The sequence below is a fragment of the Fusarium musae genome, chromosome 2 (genome assembly GCF_019915245.1).
Source record: "Fusarium musae strain F31 chromosome 2, whole genome shotgun sequence".
In the NCBI taxonomy this organism is placed as follows: domain Eukaryota; kingdom Fungi; phylum Ascomycota; class Sordariomycetes; order Hypocreales; family Nectriaceae; genus Fusarium; species Fusarium musae.
Window position 1 is genome coordinate 4,033,754 of NC_058388.1, and position 25,202 is coordinate 4,058,955.

Below are 25,202 nucleotides of genomic sequence, written 5' to 3' on the forward strand. Positions count from 1 at the left end.
GCAGCACATATCGACTTCGCTTCTGGCCTCAAGGTATGTTCAAGGTCGATCGGGACTGGCAAGCACACGATACTCACTAACTCTCGATGATAGTACTAGCATCAAGGGGCAGTCGTGGTCAGTCCTTTGCTCAAGTCATTTATACTCTACCTCTTTATTCAGCTTCGACGCTCTACACCCCTCGCTGCTCATCCTGAGGTATGCACAGACTTAACAAGATAGGTCTGATGAGCGCCAATGCTAATTCGTGGTAGAGTGTTAGCATCATCACCATTCGGGCATACTCATATTCAGTCCTATCCCTGATATCCGGGCGTCCAGCAAATCATGCACAGGTTTCCCATTCCGCCGCCCACTTGGGCCGCATACAAACAGCACCAAGAATACTATGATCGTTTATACCAAGGGCTCAGTGGTCCCTGGTATAACCCCAACACTGCTGTCCCCGGCTTCGTTGAGTTGCCAGGACATTCTGTGCCCCGACCCGCGACTGTCAATCAAGCATCGTCCTTTCAGCTGAAGCCCAAGGCTCGAGGCCGCCGCGTGACAATTGCCACTGCCAGTGATGAAGAGAATGGCGTTGTCACAGACACCGAAGGCAACATCACGGACAGCTCCAACCCTGTCTCCAAGAGCAAGATGACTACCAAGGCAAAGGGAAAAGACAAGGCGGTTCAGACGGAGTCAGAGAACGAATCGTCTGCTGGTGAGACGTCAGTCCTTTCATCCGTCGCCTGCCTCAAGGACCCCAAGTGGTCTCTTTCAGAAGACTGCCGCCTTCGCAGCATGAAGGAGGCCGGCGAGACCTGGGCTTTCATTTCGGGATCTCTCTGCAAGACAAAGGACGATGTCCGAGCTCGCTGGAAGATACTCCAGAGTCAGTTGCTTGCCAAAGACACTATCAAGGGCACTGACACTGACAATGCCGCTGAGGAGGTGTCTGTCGATGACACAACCGACGAGGACGACGGAAACGACGGAGACGATGAAGAGTCTGCTGAAGGCGACGAAGACTCCGATGCAGACGACGAGGACTCTGATGACGATGAAGAGTCTGATGAGGATGACGAGGATGACGAGGATGACGAGGATGACGAGGATCCCGATGATGACGAGGACTCAGATGATGATGAAAAGTCCGACAAATCTGACGAGGCCGACGAAGACTCTGATGATGACACCAACAAGATCCCCAAGTCCACTGGCCACTGCAAGTGGCACCAGGGTGAGATGAAGCATCTGCAGGAACACGTCTACGGGGCCATGTACCCTCCTCATATCTACCCGCAGCCCAATGCCCACTTGGTCAAACGAGACTGCGCCCTCCTTGCTACCATTGACAGCCAGTATAAGCGATCTCGCTGGCTCGAAATGCAGGCCAATTTCTACAATGTCACAGGACAAATGGTCCCTCTTGTATCATTCAAGGCCAGATTCGAGCGCGCTGAGGCCGAGAAGACGGAGCGCTCCAAGACCCGCGAACTTGAGAAACGGCTGAACAAGGTCGAGGACTGGATTGCGAAGCAGGAACGTGAGAAGTCGGCCGACTCCGACAACACCGAAGATTCCGACGACTCGGATGAGTGATTCACTCCACTCAGATCACCCAACATCATGTCACGATAGGTGCGTTGCGTGAGTCTTTCTGACGGAATTCATCACAGAGTGACTCTCGACTGTTGCGAGTCTCTACACATAGAGACGAATATGCCTGGCCAAGACGATCGAGGTCTTGTTTCGTTATTGCTGTGTTTTTCTTGGCGTTCGGGGAGTAAAAGGATTAATTCGATAGATACGATCGTGATGGCTCAAGTTGCATTTTGGTAACTTAGACGGGGACAAATCTGAGACTCGGTCAATCATAGAAGCACTGCGAATTAGAGGAGAACAGAAAAATAAACAAGCCCGGGGGCAAATCCCCAGGTATTTGTTTTAAGAAAAAAGTAACATGCTTGCTACCTTGGTGATAGATAAATCATCTATTGACTGCGTGCGCCCAGAAATGCAAGCAACATCTGGGCTTAATATCAAACTCCTTTCTCTATTTTCCTAACCTCGGTTCCATGCAGAACTAAAGCATAACCCGTAAAAGCTGAAATTTTGTACAATATCTGATGATAAATAAGTAGGGCAATAACCCAATGCAAATGCACACAAAGATACAAATAGTTGTGGGTATCAAATAACAGGGCAGAAGTGAAATAAGACCAAATGCGCGCTGAGGACAGTGTGGGCTGGGATGGGCTGGGCTCTGATGGGGGAAATCAACTGTAAATCAGCCGGTTGGTAGGCATAATACCACAATATTTCAGCATCGCCTGTCTCCAGGTGATTTGCGTTCCGATCCTCGTGCCAGAGTCACCATGAGGGCTTTGCTGTTTCATCAGCAAGCTAGTACTGCCACGGCCTAATGCAAAATTGCGCTGTTCGTATCGATGTCTGAGATGCTCATAGGAATGTGATATGTGGTGTTGCGGAACGGGCCGTTCAGCGTGAATCAAATTTGGGGCCCCTTTAGCGTGAGGCGATTTAGACCCAAGCCGTGTTTTTGCTCATCTCAGTCGGTGTCGCTCAAATTGCTTCGGGGTCGTTCGTCCAGACACCACGATTTTCTCGAGTTGTTACCAGTGTTTTGGCCCGTGTTGGGTACTATGAGAACTGGCCGCGCCCTCTTCAAATGGGGTTCTCCATTCCCGGAGGGGGAGTGGCTCTTGGTATGGGATTTTGGTTCACCGCTGGAGGTTTACGTAGAGTACCACTGGTGCCGAGACCACGTTTCATCATCTTGCCCAGGACCGTAACCAGCTCGCAAGCATCACCAAACATGTCATCGTCCATTCCCTCCGTGGCTTCGTATACTTCCGCGATAGTGTCCTTGGCAACTTTCCGACTTCCTTCAGCATCGTGAACACATTCGTATAAGAAGGCAGCATATTCAGTTTTGACCGAGAGGCGAAGAGAGTGAGAGCCCCAGAGCATCGAGTCGGCAAGCTGGATAGCCTCCTGAAAATGCTGTTTTGCCTCAGGAAGGTAGTCCTTGGCCGGGATGAGAAAGTTGGGCGATAACGTAAAGTTTTGATCTTCAAACCCCGGGGGAGGCAACACGGGTCCTCCTTCTAGGGGGTGAGTTGGCTGAACAGAGGAGGGCCTGGATTCAACTTCCATGTCGGCAGCGCGTCCCTTTCCCTTATCCAGGCGCGGTGTCAATACAGCAGTTACATCTGGCGTTTGCCTTCCCAAATTCGAGACCGAGGGTGTATTGCCAAAGAGAGCAAAAATATGTGAGAAAGAGGCACGAAGTTTGTAGGCGAGGACCTTGAGTTCGACATAATTGCCAACCATTGGTATGACATATTGTTCAAGCATTACCTTGCCCTCTCGGGAGAGCCATATGATACGCAAGACGCGCCGTATCGCGTTAGGTGATGGCTCATAGTCAGGCCGGCGCTGCTTCTTTGCGGCAACAAGCTGTTCGGCAAGGTTAAGAGACAATCCTAGAATCTTGAAGAGCATGCTGGCCAAGAGAGGATTGTCATTCTCGACAGCTTTGGCAAGCTTGCCGAGAAACTTCTGGTCGACTTCAGAGGACGCCATGCAGCTCAGCCGGTACGTTCAAGGTGAAACTTGGGTGTAGGTGGGCTAGACGTAGAAGGGTCCACGACTGAGACTAGGGACTTTACTTTAGTTTAGATATATCGACTAGGGCGACAGAGGGGAGGGGCGACGAGGGTGGAGGGAACAGCCTCGCATATGAATCAAAGCACGGGTGTCAAGCGTCATAGATGACAGCAGGACATGCGACGAAAGAGAAGCAGGGAAATATGAGAATATGGAGGCAAAGAGAAGGAGGTTGGCTGAACTAACCGTTAACGAGCTCCACAGCAGCAGCAAAACGCACGGCGGGAACGACGCGAAGTGCGCGCAGGTCGTTGCAGCAGCTCGCACGATGCAGCCCGGATGAGAGGCAGCCAGAGCAAACTGGGACTCGTAAGGCAGAGCCTATTACTTGGTCTGTAGAGGGGCGACTCTACGGGGACGGCGAGCCAAGTTGAAGACGCGCAAGACAGCTGGCAAGCTGTGATTGGGTCCGATGCGTATTGGTGATTTTGACTCGGATTGCAGTGATTAGATGAGATTTGAAGATGCAGAACGACAGCGTCAGGAGAAGAACGAGTGACAGATGACGCTTAAAAGGCGCAGTATCGACCAAGGAAGCTTCCTGAAACCAATTGGCTTAATCCGAGCTGAGAGTCGGACTGTACGTGACGGCGCATACGCATGAACTGACAAGAACCCCGGTGGTGATCAACTGCGGATTCTTCAACGTGCAATGACGACGAATAAGAAGCAGATGAGTAAAACGCGAGATTGCGATTGAGGACCAAGACCACGGGGACTACAATGAAAAGCTCGATAACAAACGAACGAGAGACTAGCAGCAGGAAACAAACGCAGAATTAGCGGCACCGAATAGCATGGCGGAAGAACGAACGACAGGATGGCAGGCTCGTTTGAAGGAAGTTATACGGCCAACCACTCGCGCGCGGTGTTGAAGACGGACGGGAGCGAGAGTGACTAGCCAGCAAGCAAGGACAAGCCGAGGCGCCTCCAGGTTCAGCGAATGACTAGGGCAGGCGGTGAGCAGAGCGGGTAGCAGACAGTTCTAGTCCTGACAAGACGGTCAGTGGGTTGCTGACGGGGGTCTCTGTTCAAAGCCAGGTCTGTGAGATGGATGGCCAGGCTAGACCAGGGGACCCTGAACTCCAAAAGGCACCGCTATCAACAGTGCACCACTGAGCGTGGAGAGTATCGACAAGGGTGGGAGGGTTCCAGAGCCTGTCTAGTCTGATCGGAGGCTTGTTTGAAGATAATGATGAGAGATGACTGACAGGTGCAAGGACGATTTTTGATAGTCTCGAGGTTCCGTTGGAGTCTGATTTCAAGATCCGTTAAGTTAAATTGTTTAGTCGTGGTATGAATGTAATTGTCTTGAGTTGGATAGGTGGTTGAGTCTGTTGACAGGGTAAACAAAACTTGCTCTCGCCAAGTCGATCAAATAAGTGATATAATGGGTGCTATTTTTGTCGTTCCAGATTGACGTCGTCTAAATGGATCTTTGCCTTCTGTGCAAAGTTGCCAGATGCACCTCGATCGACTTTGATGTGACACAATTTGAGGAATTGAAGATTCGAATTGTAAGATGAGACTGGAGAGAAGAGTTTAGAAGTGACACACGCGCCACAGACAGCACAGCACAGCACACGGGGGTAAGGTGAAAATCGACGCGGCACGACGCGGTACGTTTTGCAAAGACCGAGTGAACCTTAGTTTGGTAGTCTCTTGGTAAAAGTGAAAAAAACAAACATGGACCCAACGGGCAGGTGAGTTAGGTAGGTAAACGTTAAGAATATTCGAAATAGGTAAAAGTGCGAAGAGGCGGCGGGACCGATGGATGTATAAGGAGGCTGGGGATATCGGCAATGTCAAGTCAAGTCATGTCAAGTCAACCTAAGTCATGTAAGAAGAAAAGTTTGAGAGGAAAAAGTAAAATACAGAAACATCAGCGTCAGGTGGAAATGAGCTTCATGTCCGACGCACCTCCCTCACGCATGCTCTTTCCTACCTGAACACGGCATGCACACAGACAATTTTGGGCACAAAAAGGAAAGAGTCCTTGTCCTTGGGTAGATAGATGCCTCTCTCCCCTTCCTTTCCATCTTGTGGCTTGCTCTCGACATTGGCCCAGATTTTAAGTTTTATTTCCTAACTGGGCGTTTCCGTTGCAAGTCTACCTATCTACCTATCTATCTCATCTCTGTCTCACTGCAAAACTTAGGTAATAGCCCATACTTAGCGACTAGGTAAGGTAGTAAAGTACCTACCTAAAGTACCTAAGGGTGGGTTACTTTCACATGAGAAGCTTCCAAAAGTTAATCTTAACTTTTTCAGCACCTCCCCCCGTTGGACTGTGCAGTTACAGTCAGATCTCAACGGTCTCTCCGAACTGGGAACATGCTTGACCGTCTGACCGTTCAGTTTTAATAGCGAAAGACACAATCTTGACAATTACAAGAACAATACGGAGTAGAGTGTGTTCGAAGACACACACTGACCCACCCACGGACGGAGATTATCCCGAGACCTGGCCCGCAGACTGCTTGCTAATAAACTAACAACCACCGTCTCAGACTAGAATGCACTGCGATGCCATACTCCAACATCAGCGTCTGTATGTGGCTCAAGCCTGATGACCATTAAATTCATGCATGATGATGGTGAGCCGTTGGCCGTTGACTTGACGCAGTATGAGGTAATTTGATCCATGGTTATCTGGCTGTCTGTAAGACCTTGACATTGTCGCTATCACTCTCTGTCAGGCTTCAATGCAGCACAAGTGTAGTATATACCGCCCAAGTCACAACACAGCTCACAACTCACAATTATGATCTATGCCTAATCACAATTCATTCTACTCTCACTCTTCTCTCGTGGACCTCAACTTGACACTTGTCTCTAATCCTCTTCATCCAATCATTCCCATTTCTAGATGTTCAATGCTGATTTGACCTTTAGATGTGATCCACGTCTCTTCAACCAATCGTCGTCTACCCTGCACTTCCCAGCCACCTGAATTACATCTCGTTCGTATCTTTTCTTCCAGTCAATCATGATCCGTCCAACATCACGGGTGGTCTCTCCTTATGCGACCGCCCTCTCGAACACGTAGCTTATGCAGAATCCAATTACTCGTCGCCTCGATCAGGCTAATTCTTTTCGCTTCACTCACGGACCTTGTCCTTACGATTTGACTTACACGTTATGAGCCCCATATTCAGATACGAGCCAGCCTAGAATCCCAACCTCACGGTTTTTGACAGCATCACACTTCACGTCATGTTTTTGCTTCTTGCTCCTCGCTCAGCTCCTCGATCCCACCAGGGCAGATAGACAGACACAAACCTGCAGTGAGCTTTCCAACGAAGCTGCTGGTGTACCGTGTCCAATATTCGGCGGTTTGTTGCCGTAAACCATTTAACCTCGTCGACCTTGGAAAGAATACAAACAGGCACAGACAGTAATTGAGCACTGGAAAATATGAACCTATGTTGCCACAGTATCTACTCCCCCTGAACACTGAAATTGTTTCCAACCATCTATGGTATCCGCACCAGTCTGTTTGTGTGCCTTCTCCTGACTCCAATCAAATATTCCCAGCTATAGAAAAGCCACTCCGTTGCGCCTCTCTACTCCAACCCGGACGTGTGTGCCTAAAACTCACGACAGTCCTTGCCCGCCAAACGCCCATTATTCCAAGATAAAAAGTTCCAATCCTCGCTGGTAAGCCTAAGTCCAAGCTCTAGGCCGTACCAGCGCGCCTGGCTTTCGACGCCTGCTTCCGATATTCAAATGCTCCAGGCTCTTATCTGCCATACCGTTCTCAAACCGCTCGTGCCCTCCAACTGTGACCAGTTTCACCACATTCCCAAAGCTAAAGGCAACTGATCGCTGGCCGACTCGAACCATGGGGCCAATATCTGTCACGATCAAGTGTCCAGCTCTCTCGTTGTCTTGAAATAACGGTCGCGTCTCGTCAGTTCTTAACTGGCCACTCTGTGGCGCGGTCCAAATCTCCCAACGACCAAACAAATCCCGTCCTGGTTCTTTGCGCGGGGATCGGTGACGAAGCCCATCTGCCTTGCGCCGTCCGTTGGTTTCGACATATAGAACTCGAGTTGACTTTTGCCGAATGCCCACAACACAACCGTCAGATAGAACACTCCATGAGCCAGGGTTCTCTATATGTCTTTTCGTTTCCTTGACTGATTCCCACGCACACCAGCCTCGAGCTTCGGGGACCACAGAGCTTTGGTAATAAATCATGACATGCTCTTCAGGAGGGACGAAGGTTTGTACAATGCAATCCCCTGACTCAGCTCCAGTATAGCACAAGGTAAACCATGTAAGGCCATTGGACCCTGGCTGTGAGGAAGGCCGGGTGAAGAAAGCGCTTTGAAGTGAGCGCTGGGCCATAAGCTCCGTTGAAAACGTATATACAAGATTATAGTCTTCCATATCCACGAGATGAACGCGACTAGCTCCTGCAATCAAGAAGAGACCCAATGACGAAAGAGGCACTACTTGATGAACCCCATCTTGTTCAATGCCCTCGAGATGAACACTTCGGGAATTCCAGGAAAGTGTCTCTCTTGTCGCTGCGTGAACACAGCCTCTTCTAGATGCGGTAATAATGGCAATTAACGGCGCTGCCTGCTTGCTCCCTGTTGAAATCGTATTAGTGCATTAGGCAACTCTCTATGAAAATAGTACTTACGCTTCCCAATCAGGGGTCTGACACATGTAAGTGGACTTCTGCAGATGCCGTAGTCTGCCCCTTCTCCAGCCTCTGGCATGAACTCGGTAAGTGTCCCGTTTCTGCGTACGAGAACCAGTCGAGGAATATCGGTATTTATGTCGGACGAGCCGAAAAAGAAGGCTTCGGATTTCTGGCCTTGAAGGTTGGCGGAGAGCGGAGGCCCCCAAACTTTGTCCTTTATGTTCCATAAAGCTATCTTGAAGGGTGATAATATGGCTAGCCACTTGGAGTTGTCATCGATAGTCATGGCGAGCACAGGAAAAGGGGCATCATCTGAGCGGCAGCCATCAGCGATGGTGTATGGGATTATGCCGTGCCGGGCATCCCAAACTCGTATTGTGCGATCCAATCCGACTGATACAACATGGCCATCAGCCGCAGCGGTAAGCATTACAACATCCAGTCTGTGCCCCCCAGTAAAAGACTTGACGTCAAGTGTGGGATCAGTATCCAAGTGGCGATCATCATCGTCACTTTCGTCTTCCCACAGGAGGAACGTTGTGAGCAGCCGGACACCCGCAATCACGACCAAAAGTAAAACAACAAATCGAGTGAGTTGATGGTTGATGAAGTCATAAAGTGCTGGTAGTAGAGTCGGTTCCTTAAGATGAGGCATACGATCCGAACCTTTCATGACGAAGACAACCGGCTCAAATACTCTCGCAACGTAGCTATGTGCCGTGGGTTTAATGATACTGATGATTTCTTGAGCTGTTTCGTGGTCCTGTAAACGAAGCCAGGACTTAGGGCTGCGTGCTTGGTGTATAGAGTCCAGAGGGTTCTGTGACGAGCCACTGCTTTCCAGGGCGCCATATCCTCGATGAAGGCGTGAAAAGAAGTTAAAGACAGTGCCTTCCTCAAAAAAGTGCCATTGGGCGATGAGAACGAAACCAAGCATGATGATAGTGCCTGCTATGCGTGTCGACAAGGTCGCTTTGCCTTGAAGTACAAGTTCCCACGTTCCACGAGGCTTAAAATCAGAGCCTCTATGATTATGACGCATTGAAGCTTTGGCAAGCGCATCACTAAGCTCGGTACGCCGGACATCAACGCTGAGAACAGACAAGAAGAAGGTCGAGAGGTAAAAAAGGTCGAAAACAATCGCGACAGCGGCAAATAAGCAGAAAGCCGAAACACCAGGGGACACCCAGCGTGAAAGAATCAACAGAAGAAATACGTTTTGCAGTGAACTGGTGATAGCTGTATGGGCAGTTTCTCCAAACGCATTGCCAATACGGCTGCTCGTTGAGTCTTCAGGAGGAGTAAGGATGACGGCATTGATAAGCCTGAAGATATTCTCGAGACTCATGGAGAGAACAACAAGTGGATAAGCTGCTCTTGGGATGCGTGATAGGTCAAGTCTGAAGATGGCGCACACGGTGAAGCTTGACATGACAGAGAAAGCAATCTGGGACACGATCGTGACAATGAGGCCAAACTTGGACTTGAAAGCCCTCAGTTTTGATAAGCTCATAAGGAAGTATAATGACGTTAAGATGTACGCGACTGCAAGAATAGCCGTATCTTTGCGAGATATAGGGCGAAACTGAAACTCATAAAGCTGGCTCGAGGTTGACCGGCCGTCAGACGGGTAGATGTCCCATTTATTCGAAACCTTGCCAGGTAGCAAGCCGGCTTTTCTTTCCCACTGTTGGCCGACGGGCGAATCTCGTAGATAAACGAGTGTAATGACGAGAGCATCAGCAGCAACGAGACGACGTTCCTCGAATCGTTTTCCACTAAAAACGATGGAGTGTCTGAGCGTGACATTGACTGATGTAGACTGGGTCTTTTTGTCGTTGACGGTTGCCAGGATGTCAGGGTCGACTAATATGTTCTCTTTTATACAGTCCCAGTACTGAAGTGGTGAGTGAAAGAACCAAGACTGGTTATTCAAGCCGTTGATAGCATGAAAAGCATCCCGTTGAGTTGTCGAGAGATCGGTTCCTGGTTCTGGTAAAGAACGGGCAACATGTCGAGCGCGGATCGGGCGAAAGTTCTCAGTGCTTCCAAGCAACTCATTTTGCAGTTCCAAGGCAGAAACAAGCAGGTCTTGTTCCAATGCCTGCATATAACTGCCATGGACCCAGATTGAGCGCATCATGACATCGGGACGAATGCTGGCACCATAAGGTAGTGGCTGAGCTACAGTCCAAGCATGATGAGGGAGGTTAGAAGCGCCGTTGACGTAGTCACTTGTAAAGAGGTAAGGGATGGGATAAGTTAGCATGGTGGCCACGACGACCGAAACGAGGAGAGTTGCGACAACATGGCTGGCGGCGTATGATCCATATCGATGAAGGACGCGGCGTATAGGATGAGTAGGCGCGAGAACCGGAGCTTCCGTTGTTCTACAACAAAATGTGAGCTGAATACGGAGGACGGAGCGGGGAACGGAAGCACGGTAGGGATCGGGGGGCATAAGACTGACCCTCGGAGTGGGTACAGGAAGTACCAAATCATGAGGACGGCAGGTAAGATTGGAGCCGCCTATTGTCCCATGTGCGAATAACTGAGAGTGAGAGCGAGAGAAAAGAGGCAAGATGGTCGGCGGCTGAAGAGAAGCAAGACCGAGAGCTTAAGCTTCGAAAGGTCGTGGACAACGGCTGGCGTGACATGGACCAAAATGTCTGTTGATAAAATTGAGTTGAGTAATGGTGGTTCGATTCACCAAGGCGGGCAGCGCCTGAGAGGACCAAAGGCCAGTCGTTGCTCGATAGAGCAAAGGTGAAGCCAGGACCCGCGGGAGCGACCAGGGCGCGTTGAGGCTTGTGTTAGTTAGCGATTTCCGAATACCACAAGCGCCTTTATTGTCGGGTCATCAGGTCACGAGACTTTGAAGATGCTTGGGAGCCGAACTTGGGAGGACAAGGACCAGGTGTGGCTTTTTAGGTAGATCGTGGCTCGCACAATGGTAGGGTAGTATCGAGATCGATGGTCTGAGTGTTTGCGACAAGGTGTTGTAGGGGATGATTCTCAGGGGTTCTCCTCGTTCATAGGTGAGCTTGTGATCGAGGAGGTGATGTTGATGAGGGGCGTAAGAATAACCGACGTAGGTAGGTAGGTAGGCAGGCAGGAAGGTAGCTACGCCATGAGAATGGAAGTGGGAAACCCAACGTACTAAGTTAAAACTTAGGTTGAGACTAAGACGGGATAGATAGCGGCGATGACACCAAGGCGCGATGCTAGGCCACCGAGCTACTGCCGTGGATCGATCTCCGAAGTAGAGCTAAAAGCCATAAAGTCAAAAACGATGGGCGTGCCTTCCCGTATCCAGGTCAAGGTGAGATTGAGTTCCGAGTGGGCATTGGATGTGTTCCTGAGAAGAAGAGACTGAGAGAGGAACCTAAAAGTCGAAGGAATGAAGAAATCGAGACCATTGCCTTGATTGGAGATGGAATATCCCGATAAATCGGAGATCTTGAGTCTATTGTAGAGGCTCAGAATTGAAGTAAACCGCGAATGGCAAGTGGAAGGGAGATCGACAAGACGCTAAGGGTTGGGTCTTGCTTTTTTTTCCATTGGCATCTACAATATCGATCGAGGTGGAAGGAACCTAAGAGGCCCATGTACTAATATCCTGTACCTTCTCATTACAAATAAGGTACCAACCTTAGGTAATTGTCTTTGGTTGATGCGTTTTAGAAGAAAGACCCTGATTCACCGAGACGAGTACCTTAGGTTGGCTCGGCTTTAGGGGGACAACGTGGGAGAAACACTACTGAAACAAATTGCCGATGGGTATGACGGGAAATGCACCCAAGTTATCGTCTGCGTCTCTCTGCATTTTGTGCCCAGGAAATCAACTCAACTCAACAAAACGGAAAAAACAAGCCAAATGAACCCAGGAACCAAGGCCCTGGACCTGAACCTTGCAGCGAGCACCCCTTGAAAGGCTTAAGCCAGATCCACCAAGTGTCCCATTCTGGATCTACTTCCCGTTCCAAAGTAGTCCTCCACTTTGATTTTGGCTTGTAATACTTGGGCTGGTTGCACAAGAGCAATTTGGGCGTCGAGGTGAAATGAAATAACAAGGAAGATGCGGGCGAGCATCGATGAGCCATCAAATAATCAATCACATCTCAAGCCTCCAAAACTGTCAATGCTACCCCTGATACCACCCAATCGCCCTATTCTGGCAACCACTTCATACCCATGTCCTTGCTTCCCGCCTGAGCAATATCCCAATGGGACGTTCACAAAAGCAACTTCAACTTTTTTCTGTGTCATTGACTCACTTTAGTTCGGCCCACCAACACCAACTCCACCTTTACCGTTGTCATGAGCTGCTAAGTCACTTTCAACGCCTTCATACCTTTCTCAGAGCCATGCTATCGCCATGTGGCTTTCACTCCAGAGGTCTCACTTCATTCAGCCATGATTTGTTCAAGGGGGACATGATATGAACTTCTATCAACCTGATTTGTCCCACACAAGACGTGGCATCTGTATTCTTTCAGCTCATAGCCCCTCTGTCTAAGCTCAATGCCCCTCATTGGGGTCGGCAGCATGTGAAGGAGAGACAGGAAGCACCAGTGGAACACATGCTCCGACCCATCTCTGCCACGAGACGGGGTTGTTGGCTCTACTCTGCCCGATGGCTTCGCGAGACAACTGTACTGGTCATCGTTACAGTCAAGTCGGTGAGTTTGCCTTGATTTGAAGCTGCTGAGATATGTAGTTGAGCATTCTGGGGACTAGCCTACGGTATGTAGAGTAGTTAGCTTACTGTTACACTCTTCCCAAATTTTTGAACACCAAACAGAGACTGCCCCAACACAATGGAAACCATACGCGAAGTGCAGTCATGACACTTTTTGATGTTATTGCAATTCTAAATTCCTCAAAGACAAACTTGCTGAAACAGAGTATTAGAGGCCTGCCCTTAGCAACTTGGCCTGTTCATGTTCCCGAATCTTTCTATACGCCTCCAAAACATCCGCCCTAGCCTCCTGCAACTCCTCTCTTCTCTTCAGACTGCCCGCAGCCTTGGGAATGTTTCCAACATCCGCAGTAGCATCTTTAATCCTGATCTGTTTTGTCAGATTCTTGTTCAGCTCAGGTGGGGCTTGCGCCTGGTCGTGCACAGCAATCTTGGCTTCCGCCCTCTTCTTCTTCAGCTCCTCCCAGGGGTCATCGACCTTTCCACCCTTCCGTCGTGCCCGCTTGCCTGTTGCTTCATTAAGCGTTGCCCGTGCAATTGCTGCAACACCAGTAGGATCTTCGTCGAGTTCTCGGCCGATTTCTTCGTCTGCTTCTTCCTCTTTTTGCTCCTGGATCTTTCGCTCCTCTTCTCTCCATTGGGCGTAAAGTTTGTGCATGTTTCTCTCCTTTCGAGTGCGGTAGACCTTGAATCCCTGCTCATCCTTGCCATCCTTGATGGCCGTCTTCTTGGTAAGGCCTGCGACTGGTAGCGAGGCATCGACTCGTTGAGCAAACGCCCTTAGATCTTCGCCTGGGCGGATCTTGAGCTCCTCTGCCTTTTGTTTTGCGGTCTTTGTATCTTCACCATCATCGAGTCCGGATCTCACTTTCTTGCCCTGTGCGACAGACATGAGTCGTCTGAAAGCCCGAGGTGCATCGTTGTCCTTGCGAGCCTTCTTGCCCTTCTTCGTCTTTGGTGCGATATCTTTTGTGTCTTCTGCATCCTTTTTCCCCTTTCCCGTTGTCGCCTTCTTCTTTCCTACTTGTAAAGGTCGTGCTCTTTGAGTCGGAGGGAGGTTGAAGCTATAAAAAGTCAGTTGCGCCTATGCAATCGAGATTGAAGATTGACGTACTCTGCTTCGTCATCTCCCCTCTTTCTTTTGTGCTTGTGAGGCATGTTGAAGTGCGTGGGTATATCTCTGGACCGATTGAGGGCTGTTTCCGACTTGGGAAATGGGATTTCCGTAGTAGCGTCGCTGAACCGTTCGTGGTACAATCACAATTGTTGAAGACAAACCCGGTGACGGGATGCAAGCTGCGAAACTTGAGTTGCACCAAAAATTCTCTTATCGATAAGCATGTCGTTCCGCCAAGCACCCCCTCGGTGCCCAGAAGATATGGATTCTACTTGAACAGATGCCAAAGAATAAGGTAGCATAACCTCAGAATTCAAGACTCAGTAAATTGCACAGCTTTTTAGTTATATTAGTATATAGTTTAAAACAAGTTCTATCAATCTAGGTGGTCTTGAAATGATCTTGGCAGGCCGAATTCTCTCGTCATCACCGACATCCGGTCTAAGTGGATGCACGCTAGAGAACTTCCAGACCAGGTCGTTAGGTAATGGGTTTAAAGTTGTGATGCCAATTGTCAAGTTGAACAATTGAACAATATTTGTATACTAGAATGTTCCTCCTTTGTCTTCAGTAAACTATCTATCTTGCACCATTGAGGCTGCTTGAGAAAGCGAGTCTGACGCTAAGTCTGTAGAAAGTGACGTGGGTGTAAGTGAAGGCTTGAACTGGACGATTTATGGTATTCATATCACATTACAGTAGCACAGAGGCACCAAAATAAATTCAAAGGCTTGTATTCAAGAAAGTAGTAAATCGTCCCCATCCTCCTCCTCCTTATATAGGCGTCCAGATTCCACCTCGCGACTGATGAAACCGGCCAGCTCGGTATGAAAATAGCGTCCAAATGTCGGCGTCCCGTCACTCAGAGCCAGGTAAACAAAAGATTAATCAAGCCAATTGAATCCTCTCCTTGCCGAATCATCTCCATCTTCCTCCAATTTGTAATCTGAGAGCGAAATGCTCAGCCAAGCACTGGCATCTGCATTTGTCGGATTGTCAAAGTTCGCTCTCAAGAGCCCAGTGGAGTAGTGAAGCCCGTGAAATGAGAAAAGTCATTTACATGACAGTGCAGGTCAGGGGGTAGCCGGGGGTTTGACCGTTGGCAGCTGGCTTCTTCATGACGCTGCAGGTCAGGGGATAGCCGGGAGTCTGGTTGTCCTTGGTGGGCTTGGCCATGACGCTGCAGGTAAGAGGGTAGCCGGGGGTCTGGGCGGTGGTGTTCTTGGTGGAAGGCATTTTGAAAGTTGGGGTTGAAAGACTTAGAAAAGTCGGAGAGTGTTCTGTGTTTAGAATGGTGAAAAGAGTGTTTGTGTGTGTAAGTGAGTGATTGTTGTGCGTTGATTAGACTGAGATATGAGGGAAGGCGGCCAGCTCTTTATACTTGGTCTTGACAGACTTGTCACGACAATATTATCTCTCATAATGGCGATAAACGCGATGCTCGCGAGGAGTTGCAGTGCTGGCCGTGAAGCCTGTGATCCGTGCAAAAATGCTTAATATTGTTCTCGAGATGGTGTTGCTGCCAGACAAAAGAGTATCCGCCGCTAGTCCAGCCACCAAACTGTCACCGGCCTTCGGACTTACCACTGGCTCGAATTATACATGGAATTGGCTTTCAGACTACTTATAGTACCTGAAGTTCGCTCTAAATGTAGTATCATGTGGTACAGCGAATGCGAACGCACGGGGTCTGCATGTTGGTGTTCCTTTGTAGAGTGCTTAATATTGTTCTCTTGCTTCATATTGTTCCTTGCTATATCGCCACTTTTCCCCTGCCAGAGTTACTGGAACCATGCAGTGTAACTGAATTGGTCAGGCTTTAAATTTCTTCCGCTGGCCCAATTGCAGCAATTGATATCTGAGTGGCCATTCTCTGAAGTGGCTCGATATGCTTCACGGCCATGCCGAGACCTGCCAACCCAATTCTAAACAAGGCCAATACTTAGAAACGACTAAAGAGGAGCCTGCACATGATAGTCAGTATGCTTCCAAAGCTAAGCTAAGAATAACTTGTAGCTTACCATTTGCCCTTCAATGTGATAACAACCCATGGTGAGCCTGCCTCATCCACCTCCTTATCCACGGTAGTCGAGAAGCAAATAGCACTCATAATTCCATCTCCAAACTTCTCATTTAGGATAGCCTTATAAGCATATCCATAGTTCTGGACAATCTCATACAGTCGGTAGATGACAGGCTCAGTGGGAGGCATGGGACCAGCCTGGCCACGGTTGGGGAAGCCCGTTAGTTGAGCAGCCAACGTCTCCTTTGGAAGGTCAAGGATCTCTGACAGCTTCTCAACATCCTCAGGTGATGCGGTGGCCTGTCCGTAGAACAATGCTGCCACTGCAACTTCGCTACGGCCTAGGTGCTTTGCAATTGCCTCAAAGCTCAGGTCCTTGGCGGCCTTTCCGTCAAAGAGGGTCTTGGAGAAGGCCGGAAGCCTATCGGCTATGGTTGACTATTGGTGAATAAGCATGATTTCGTTTTACATTTGTGTCACAGTCGGGGTGTCTTACATCGAGAGTGGCGATGCGTCCTTCGTTGGCCATTGTGACTGTAGAGATGAAAGTGATACGGTTGTTGATTGTTGTAAGAAGAGAGAGGTTCAGTCACAATATATCGTATATCGAAGAAAGGTATCAGGTCAAAGTCAAGTCATGGCGGAGATGTTTCCATTCCGGATACAACTTGCGGGGTCATCGATCTCCATGACGTGTCTGTGAATGGGTTGCACTAGGTAATATCAAGAGAGAATTCGGTGATATTCCGGAGACTCGGAAATCTGATTAATCTGGATGTTTTTGAGCGGATCACAAGAATGATTAGATACGGATGTTGGTTGCCGTGATATCTTTTTAGCATAGCGGCCTCGGAGTTTGATAGACGACTTATTAGAAGGCAAAGGAGATAATATCGTTGTAAAAGAAAATCACTTTCATTTTCATACCTTAGGTGGCGTATCAGAACCTCCATAGACTCACTCACGTTACCTAGCCATTCATATGTCCATAACTTACTAACTTAATTATACTTTAACTCATTAACCCGTCCAACTTCTAAGACTCGCTGACATCATCACTCGACGTCCCGAGACCATCTTCAGTTAACTTCGATTACCATGGCCATCTCACAGCACAAACCAATTCCATGACTGGGACAGAGTCACGATAGCACGGTAACAGACAGTATGCTTAACACGGCATACCGACATAGCAACCTGAATATGAAAGTGTTAACAGATCACAAAATCTTCCTTAAACCTTAGAAAGCAACATAAAAAAACAGCCACAATCCAAAGTAAAAAAACAGCTTCAATCCAAAGTAAGCGCAAAGGACACCTCTCCCTGATACATGGCAGGCCTATACTTCTGTCTCAGCCGCCAACCTCTCAGCGCGATCACCATATATGCAACAACTACAAGAAAACCACTGCAAGGCAATATACTCGTCATCCCAAGAGCAAAACGCAACAAGAATGGTCTCTGAAAATGGTGTGCCTCGCCTGAGGGCCAGAAGAAACCCCTATATCCTTGCCTTTGGTATGGCAGTAGCCGCTATCAGGTGAGCCTCAAGTTCTAATATGCGTTCTCTGCTTCTGACTGCGAATAGTTCAATTGCCCTGATGTCCGCTGCTATCCTTGCCACCACACCCATGATCTGGCCTTGTACTCCTGAAGTCCAGGCAGGCAGTCTTCACATCAGACGTGACTCGGGGCCTGACGACCCAATTCCTATAGCATGCCACTCGCATAACGACTATTGGAAGCCTAAGCCTTTCACCGGTGCTATCGCGGCTGGTTGCATTGGCATCGAAGTAGATGTGTGGGAGGTCCGGGATGATCTCATGGTCGGCCATGCCAAAGGCGATCTAGCAGCCGGCAAAACTTTGACGTCCATGTACATTCAACCTCTAGTGAACTTACTCGGGGTTCGAAACCAAGACAGAGATCCAGGGCTTCAACCTCGAGGTGTATATAACCGCGAACCCAACCAGACTGTAGTGTTGCTGGTGGACTTGAAGTCGAATCCGGATAAATCATGGCCACTGTTACTGGAGAAGCTAGAGCCGCTTCGTCAAAGGGGGTGGTTGAGCCATGTCAGCGACGGAAAGTTTGTGTCTAGGCCCATCACAGTCGTGGCAACTGGTAAGACCAAGTTTCGCCAGGTGAAAGAAGCCAACCCTTCACACGACGTCTTCTTTGATGCACCACTCAAGAGTCTAACAAAAGGCCAATACGACAAGACCAACTCATACTATGCCAGCACCTCGTTAAAAAAGTCGATTGGCAATATTTTTAAGCCAGGGAAGCTAGAGTTGATACGCGATCAGATCTCTCAAGCCCATAGTCGAGGTCTCCTGGTTCGATATTGGGGCATGCCAATGATGTCGCCGATAGCCCGGAGACAAGTTGACAAGAAATTGCTTGACGAAGGCGTCGATGTCATCAATGTAGACAGTTTGCAGGAAGCAAAACGTACTTTTACTGAGAGGAGACACTCGAATGACTGAGGCTTGTCCCCGAAGTAACTGAAGAGAGAACCGGTTTTCTATAAACATTGAGATGAATATGAATATTAGAAGGAATAATTCAAAATAATTTTAATACAACTTTGTATTAGTATTGCACGATATTAAGCCTGCCATCTCTTCATTACCTGAAGTGTGTCTACCTTTGTAGGAGAGGTTAGAAATGAGATACTGAGGTGCAATTCTTAGCAGGTAAAAGACTTATCCAAGTTCATGTAAGAGCACCAACATCGAACAACCCTCAAATAAGTCGTTAGCACATCTTCTTAGGACTTTGCCTCGAGTTGATGAAGTTTTGATCCTGAGTGAGTGGGCCAGAGGCATTCATTGGCAACCTCCCAAAAAAGGAAAGTCTCCACTAAAAAAATGTCAAGGCGGTCAAGACAGTCCCGCGGCAGAATTTGGAGATTTTTCCTATTAGCACCCAGTAACATTTGCCCAGAAGCTTTGCGCCGACTACCAAACACGACAAAGTCGCATTCGACGTTTACATACGCAAAAATGGTCACAAAAAGTAAACTAAAGATGGCCCTTGCCGCCGAGAAGGGCACAGACTTCAAGAAGCTCAAGCTCCTGAAAAAGCAGAAGGAGGCTGAGAAGCGCAACGCTGCTGCTCGCGGGGCAGACAAGGACGACGAGAAGAAGAAGAAGACCATTGAGATTGAGGCTGAGTTTGAAGATGATGATGACGAAGAGGATGAGGATGAGGATGAGGATGAGGATGAGGAAGAGCCTCAGGTTTGTTATACTATCTAGTGCTCGAGAATTTGACTAACATAGTGTCATCAGTACGATTTGAACGGCATCAACGACAGCGACGACTCAGATTCTTCAATCGAACTCGAGGAAAAGATTATTCGCAAGCCAAAGAGAGATACACTCAAGAAGAGCGAAATCGCAAAGCTAGCTGCTGAGAAGAAGGCTGCGGCCCAAGAGGACGACGATGAGGAGGAAGAGGAAGATGAAGAGGATATTCCCATGTCTGATCTCGAAGACCTCGAAGATGAGGACAAGGAAGACATCATTCCCCACCAGCGCCTCACCATCAACAACACAACCGCTCTCCTCGCCGCGCTGAACCGCATCTCCATCCCTACAGACAAGTCCGTCCCATTCGCCACCCATCAATCCATCATCTCAACAGACTTGACCTCTGAGGCCATCCCCGACGTGTCAGACGATCTGCAGCGCGAGCTCGCCTTCTACAGCCAGAGTCTCGAGGCCGCTCGCTCTGCCCGCAAGCTTCTCCGAAAAGAAAACGTCCCCTTCTCTCGTCCCAAGGATTACTTTGCCGAGATGATCAAGGAGGATGCTCATATGGAGAAGGTTAAGGCTAAGCTTGTGGAGGAGGCGTCTAACAAGAAGGCTGCCCAGGAGGCTCGCAAGCTGCGCGATCTCAAGAAATTCGGAAAGCAGGTTCAGGTTGCCAAGCTTCAGGAGCGACAAAAGGCCAAGCGTGAGACTCTTGAGAAGATCAAGAACCTCAAGCGAAGTAAGCATTCCCATCACTCACCACTTCAACTTGGCTTCTTACTAACAGCCATTCTCAGAGCGCTCAGAAACTGGTGGTGCTGGTCTCGACACCAAGGAAGCCGACATCTTCGACGTCGGTGTCGAGAAGGAAATGAAGGGCCACAACCCTCGCGCAGGCGCTGGTCGCGGGCAAGTCGGCGCCGGAGCCAACCACAAGCGAGCCAAGAAGAACGAGAAGTACGGTTTCGGAGGCAAGAAGCGCCATGCCAAGTCAGGCGATGCCATGAGCTCCGGCGATCTCAGCGGCTTCGACCCCAAGAAGATGAAGGCCGGCAGCAGAGTTTCCAAGTCTCGGCCCGGCAAGGCGAGGCGGAAGGCCATGGGCTCTCGGTAAAGAGAGGGAGAGACATTGCGTTGATAATCATTAGTGAGACTGGGGGCGAGATTGGCTTGCGTGATGCATTACTGTTGAAAAGAAAGGCTAGAGATGAAGTACAAGGGCTGGCGTTTAGGGTCCTCTTGCATGTAAATCGAAACCATTTGGTCAATATTCATATTTTCTGTCACAACACTATTCATACTTGCACAATGTGATTCATCTAGAGCACTCGGACTCGATTGTCTTCCAAATCTTCACGTTTTGTCTTCAAAGTGTTCTAATTAGTCCGCTTCATCATGGTCAATCACTTCAGGAGCCATGTATTTTGAATTTTTGGTCATTTCATCTATACCCAAAGGAATATATAGCAGATTCTGATTTCGACTGCATTTCAAGTCTGAGCAGTCCCGATAGCCTCCATGATGATGCCCTTTTGTAGGCTCAATCACCAAGCAGGCTGCACATCCAACCCTGTTGAACATGCAAATCAGTATCCACTGAATCAATTTTGCAGTGTAGCCGACTCTGCCCGTGTCGTCTTTTTGCGAATCACCATCGCCTCCTCCGTCGTTCTCCGTCGTCAAGTCATATCCAGATGTCCATGCCCTCGAAAGTGGTGCCATCCGAGAGCCCCCAGCAGTCAAAGGTATCTATATACATAAACGAGCACCATTGTCGTCTGCTTAATGCCCGCTCGCGATCGAAAACGCCAAAGCTCAGAGATATATAACCCCCGAGCGGTTGCAGCCACACCAATAAGAAATAATTAGAAAAAGGGAACCTCCAAGGTGAGAGAAGTGTTAGATAAGAGACAAAGAAACGTTGAATGTGCAATGACATGCGATGATGCACCCAAAGTCAATGACCGTCAATGATGCCCAACCCCTTACGCCCATGAAAAAGAAAGCAAAACCAGTGGTATCGAGAAGAAACGCCATGCGCTCATGACACGCTTTGCTGTGCAATGCATTTGCAACCCTTGAAAGAATAATGCGTATGAATCAAGCATTGATGCAGCAGGATGCGCCGAGAAGATGCTGTTATGAATTGATTGTCGTGTAAATCATTGTGCTGAGCTACCACCAAACGAACCACCTTACTGTGTGGCCGCTACACACCAGTGGCGGTGGAAAGCCCATGCACTCTTCTGGCACTCTTTGCTGCAGTATTTGGTGCGTCGGCATCGACGACACTTGGCAAACTGGCGAGTGTACTCTTCCCATTTGCCGCACTGGTAGTATGCACATTGACGGATGCCTCCGCGTGTGTCATCCTTACGGCAGAGGTTTCGCATAACAACCCCGGCCCAGTACTGCATATCAGTGCTGTGGTAGCGGACTGTGAACTTCTCGACCAGTGGGAAGAGGTTGAAGTCGTTGGGGAGAAGGTACTCCTCATCGTCGGCATCTTCATCGTAGACTTCAGGTTCTTCCTCTTCTTCATCCATGGCAGACATGTCCTTATCAATGGCAGCGAGCTCCTTGCCAATCTTAAGGCGAGGAACGAGGTGGCTCTTCTGGAAATAGGAGCGTAGACCACAGTACTTCGAGACATAGGCAAGAAGCTGCAAAGACATGAGCACATCCTCTTCTCGGGGCATCGCAGCGACCATCTGAGGGTTAGGAACGAAGTTACGGTCGAGGAGATATCGAGGGACGGTAGTGGCGGCCAGAGGGGGTTGAGGGGGCGTGTTCAACGTAGGACGATTAGGTGAGAGACCAATTGCGGGAACCGGAGCCGGGGTGTTGTTGTTGGCAATACTTCCGTCCATCGGGCTACGGTGGTTAATGTTGAAGGTGCTGGCCTCTTGATGGGTCTCAGAGACAGTTGGCGTAGCCAAGTCAAGAGCTGCACCACCGAGTATAGTGTCACCATCTTCCATAGTGATGTCCTGGATACCAACAGCTGACTGCAGGTTATCGGTACCTGTCATCTCCGTCTCAGGTGACTCGTCTGACGGCATGCTGTCTCCATTAATGTCGTCGGCATCGGCAGTCGAGTTCTGGTGGCGGATCGATGGGCGTCTACGAGATCGTTGGGAGCCAAGAGCAGACGCTGGGCGAACAGTGGGCGATCGCATCTGGGGCGGCGGCAATGGCGTAGTCGGGGATGTGGGTTGAGATAACAGATCTGAGCCAAATGGTGCCATCGACGCAAGGCGATCGATATCACGAACAGGTCTCACAAAGCCCTCAAGAGTCTCGGTAGCAGGGGCAGCAGTTGCAAGGGGCTGCATGGCCTGACGGGGGGCCGAAGTCGTGGCGTGACGACTTTCAAGACCTCTCAGGGGCTGGTGACGAGATGAACCCCAAGACGTAGATCGATCTGAAGAAGACTGGGACCATTGGGAGTTGCCCATAGCAGTATCGGCGGATTGTTGCGTCTGCTGCTGAGGAGCAGCCGTCGATGGCCCAGCGTAAGAGGCTGAGACATCAATGGATGGCGGTGGGCCGTGACGACGAGATCGCTGTTCGGTGGCATCGACACGAGAACTAGATCGATGACCAAACGCAGAGGCACCTACTGTTGTGGAAGACGAAGATGATGCAGAGGCAGAGGCCGATGCTGAGTTGGAGGAGGAAGCTTTAGGGGTTGAACGATGTTCATGGCTTCGGTGACGATGATGGTCGTAGCTCTGCTTCTGTTTGGCCTCCTCTGCCTTCTCGCGACATTTATCAACAGCTTTTGTATAGTTGTCGAGGATGGTAGCGATGACGGGAACCATGTCAGCCTCAACAACTCTGGTGCGGACGTTTTCCGTGCCTCGGACGCCGATATTGACAACACACTGAAAAGCAAGGTTCCACTTCCACATTCCCATCATGTCCTTACTACGACCTTGCTTGAGAATGCAAACGAGACGCTCGATGCCTCCATCAACGGTGAGGATATCACGGATGCGAGCAGAGGATGTAGTGAGATAGGCGAGATGATTGAGGGAGTTGATGAGGGGGAGGGTCGAGGTGCAGTCGAGAGCACGGCGGTCATATAGGGCGGTGGTAATACCGACGGACGCCTTGTTGACGTTGGGGATACTGAAATTGACTTCCCTCATGTTGGCGGTTGATGAAGTTGAAGGGTGGCCGAGGCGGGATTCGGAGGTATGATATGGGAGGGATTATTAACGACCCCAATTTGTCGAGATGGTGTGGCGACCTGGAGCCTGATGCCAATAAAGCAAGCCAGATTCGCAGCGTTTGACAGACAACACAATAGGAAGCGATGTCGATGATGCTATGGACAAGCCCCTCGATGGGGGAACTGGTCAAGGTAGATCGAGTCGGACAGGAATTTGAGGGTATCGTAACGGATCGTGACGCGGTGGAGCGAGTCTGGCGCAGGATTACTCGTGAGATTGCAGGGGAACAATTTCCGACGGCCAAAGGAGGAGTTTCGAGGACAGACGTTATAGATGAAGGATACGTACAGCACTAGTAAACGAGAAAAAGAGGAAGATGGAAATGAAGAGGGTATTTTGGGGGGAGATGGTGTTGGAACGGCTGCAGAGGTAAGTTGATGGGAGATGGGAGAAAAGACGGAGTGGAGAGTTGGTCGAAGGGGATGGGGTGAAGAGTTGAAGAGGCTGGTTTGGTTTGGTTTTAGGCGGGTTTTGGAAGCCCAGGCATTCGGCCGATGAGTCCCTCCACTGATGAGGTGCTGTAGGTGACCTATGGTAGGGGCTGTAGGGGAGGCCGAATTAGGCGGGAGTGCCAGGGGTGGTCTCTCTCTGGGCGGGTTTTTGGGGGAGGGTCTGTGTGTTTGTGTGCGTGTGTGGCGGTGGAGAGATCCGACAGACAGCGAGACAGACAAGACAGCTGATGAGCTGCAGCAAGGTACAGTAGGTATGTACTTGTCTTGGAGGTGATGGAGATATCGAATTGCTCAGGTACTTCGATTTTTCAGGATGTATTTTAGAACTGAAGAGTTATCGATGAGGATGACGAATCAGATACGGTAATGATGAGTTTAGAAGAGGAATCGATAGAACTTGGGGAGGACGTTAGAAGATATTGGATGGTTACCAAAAGGGAGGATCGAGTGGATGTGCTGTTACAGCGTACAGCTATAGCTACAGTACAGTACAGACCTCTCTAGCGGCTCTAACATTGGATGGGATATGGAAGATCTTGTTCACAGCAATAACTTTGTCCCGTCAAAACATTTCTCCTTTTACTTGTTCATCACTCGCCTCTTCAGTCAACAACCCCCGAATCCACTGCATAAGAATGGATGAGATTGTGGATCTTGGCAGCAGGCAAATATGTAGGTAGGTGGCTGAACTGGCGACTGGCACTGGATGGACGGGATGGCAAAAAAACCATCGAAACTCGGACACAGCGAGGCTACTAACTATCGAACGAAGCTGACGGGTGAGGTGAGCACTGAGTAAGGTGACTCAAAGCTCCAAGACAAGCTCATCAAAGGAAGCTCGTGCATTTAGTAGGCCCCAAACCTGGTTTTTCTGTTGACAGCTGAAATGAGAAAAATATGCAAATGCCTTGGATCTGTCAATTCAAGTGAAGTTGGGACTCCTCTGAGTGGTTTGATTTTGATTACTTATGGCCACGGGTGGAATTGTTTCAGGCGTAGCTGGAGATTGACAAGGGCTTTGGTCTCCCTTCCCATGTCTTGTCTTGCGTGCTGCCTCTCACTTTATCCTCTTTG

At 49.3% G+C, this 25,202-nt stretch overlaps 8 protein-coding genes across 8 annotated transcripts; 3 read left to right on the forward strand and 5 right to left on the reverse strand.

Moving 5' to 3' along the window:
- Positions 1-327: 327 nt before the first annotated feature.
- J7337_003140 (uncharacterized protein) lies at positions 328-1,587 on the forward strand (the record flags this gene model as incomplete). The annotated part of the gene is made up of 1 exon (XM_044820858.1): positions 328-1,587. One exon carries the CDS (start codon positions 328-330, stop codon positions 1,585-1,587), a length of 1,260 nt encoding a protein of 419 aa, XP_044685158.1.
- Positions 1,588-2,673: 1,086 nt separating this feature from the next.
- J7337_003141 (uncharacterized protein) lies at positions 2,674-3,594 on the reverse strand (the record flags this gene model as incomplete). Its single annotated transcript, XM_044820859.1, has 1 exon — positions 2,674-3,594. One exon carries the CDS (start codon positions 3,592-3,594, stop codon positions 2,674-2,676), a length of 921 nt encoding a protein of 306 aa, XP_044685159.1.
- Positions 3,595-7,344: 3,750 nt separating this feature from the next.
- J7337_003142 (uncharacterized protein) lies at positions 7,345-10,604 on the reverse strand (the record flags this gene model as incomplete). The annotated part of the gene is made up of 2 exons (XM_044820860.1): positions 7,345-8,279; positions 8,333-10,604. 2 exons carry the CDS (start codon positions 10,602-10,604, stop codon positions 7,345-7,347), a joined length of 3,207 nt encoding a protein of 1,068 aa, XP_044685160.1.
- A 2,641-nt stretch (positions 10,605-13,245) lies between these two features.
- J7337_003143 (uncharacterized protein) lies at positions 13,246-14,195 on the reverse strand (the record flags this gene model as incomplete). The annotated part of the gene is made up of 2 exons (XM_044820861.1): positions 13,246-14,101; positions 14,152-14,195. The coding sequence occupies 2 exons, from the start codon at positions 14,193-14,195 to the stop codon at positions 13,246-13,248; spliced, it is 900 nt and encodes a 299-aa protein (XP_044685161.1).
- A 1,976-nt stretch (positions 14,196-16,171) lies between these two features.
- CYN1_1 (Cyanate hydratase) lies at positions 16,172-16,706 on the reverse strand (the record flags this gene model as incomplete). Its single annotated transcript, XM_044820862.1, has 2 exons — positions 16,172-16,615; positions 16,674-16,706. The coding sequence occupies 2 exons, from the start codon at positions 16,704-16,706 to the stop codon at positions 16,172-16,174; spliced, it is 477 nt and encodes a 158-aa protein (XP_044685162.1).
- A 926-nt stretch (positions 16,707-17,632) lies between these two features.
- On the forward strand, positions 17,633-18,667 carry J7337_003145 (uncharacterized protein; the record flags this gene model as incomplete). The annotated part of the gene is made up of 2 exons (XM_044820863.1): positions 17,633-17,718; positions 17,767-18,667. 2 exons carry the CDS (start codon positions 17,633-17,635, stop codon positions 18,665-18,667), a joined length of 987 nt encoding a protein of 328 aa, XP_044685163.1.
- Positions 18,668-19,186: 519 nt separating this feature from the next.
- J7337_003146 (uncharacterized protein) lies at positions 19,187-20,552 on the forward strand (the record flags this gene model as incomplete). Its single annotated transcript, XM_044820864.1, has 3 exons — positions 19,187-19,423; positions 19,475-20,177; positions 20,236-20,552. 3 exons carry the CDS (start codon positions 19,187-19,189, stop codon positions 20,550-20,552), a joined length of 1,257 nt encoding a protein of 418 aa, XP_044685164.1.
- Positions 20,553-21,633: 1,081 nt separating this feature from the next.
- Positions 21,634-23,592, reverse strand: J7337_003147 (uncharacterized protein; the record flags this gene model as incomplete). Its single annotated transcript, XM_044820865.1, has 1 exon — positions 21,634-23,592. The coding sequence occupies one exon, from the start codon at positions 23,590-23,592 to the stop codon at positions 21,634-21,636; it is 1,959 nt and encodes a 652-aa protein (XP_044685165.1).
- Between the last annotated feature and the right edge of the window lie 1,610 nt (positions 23,593-25,202).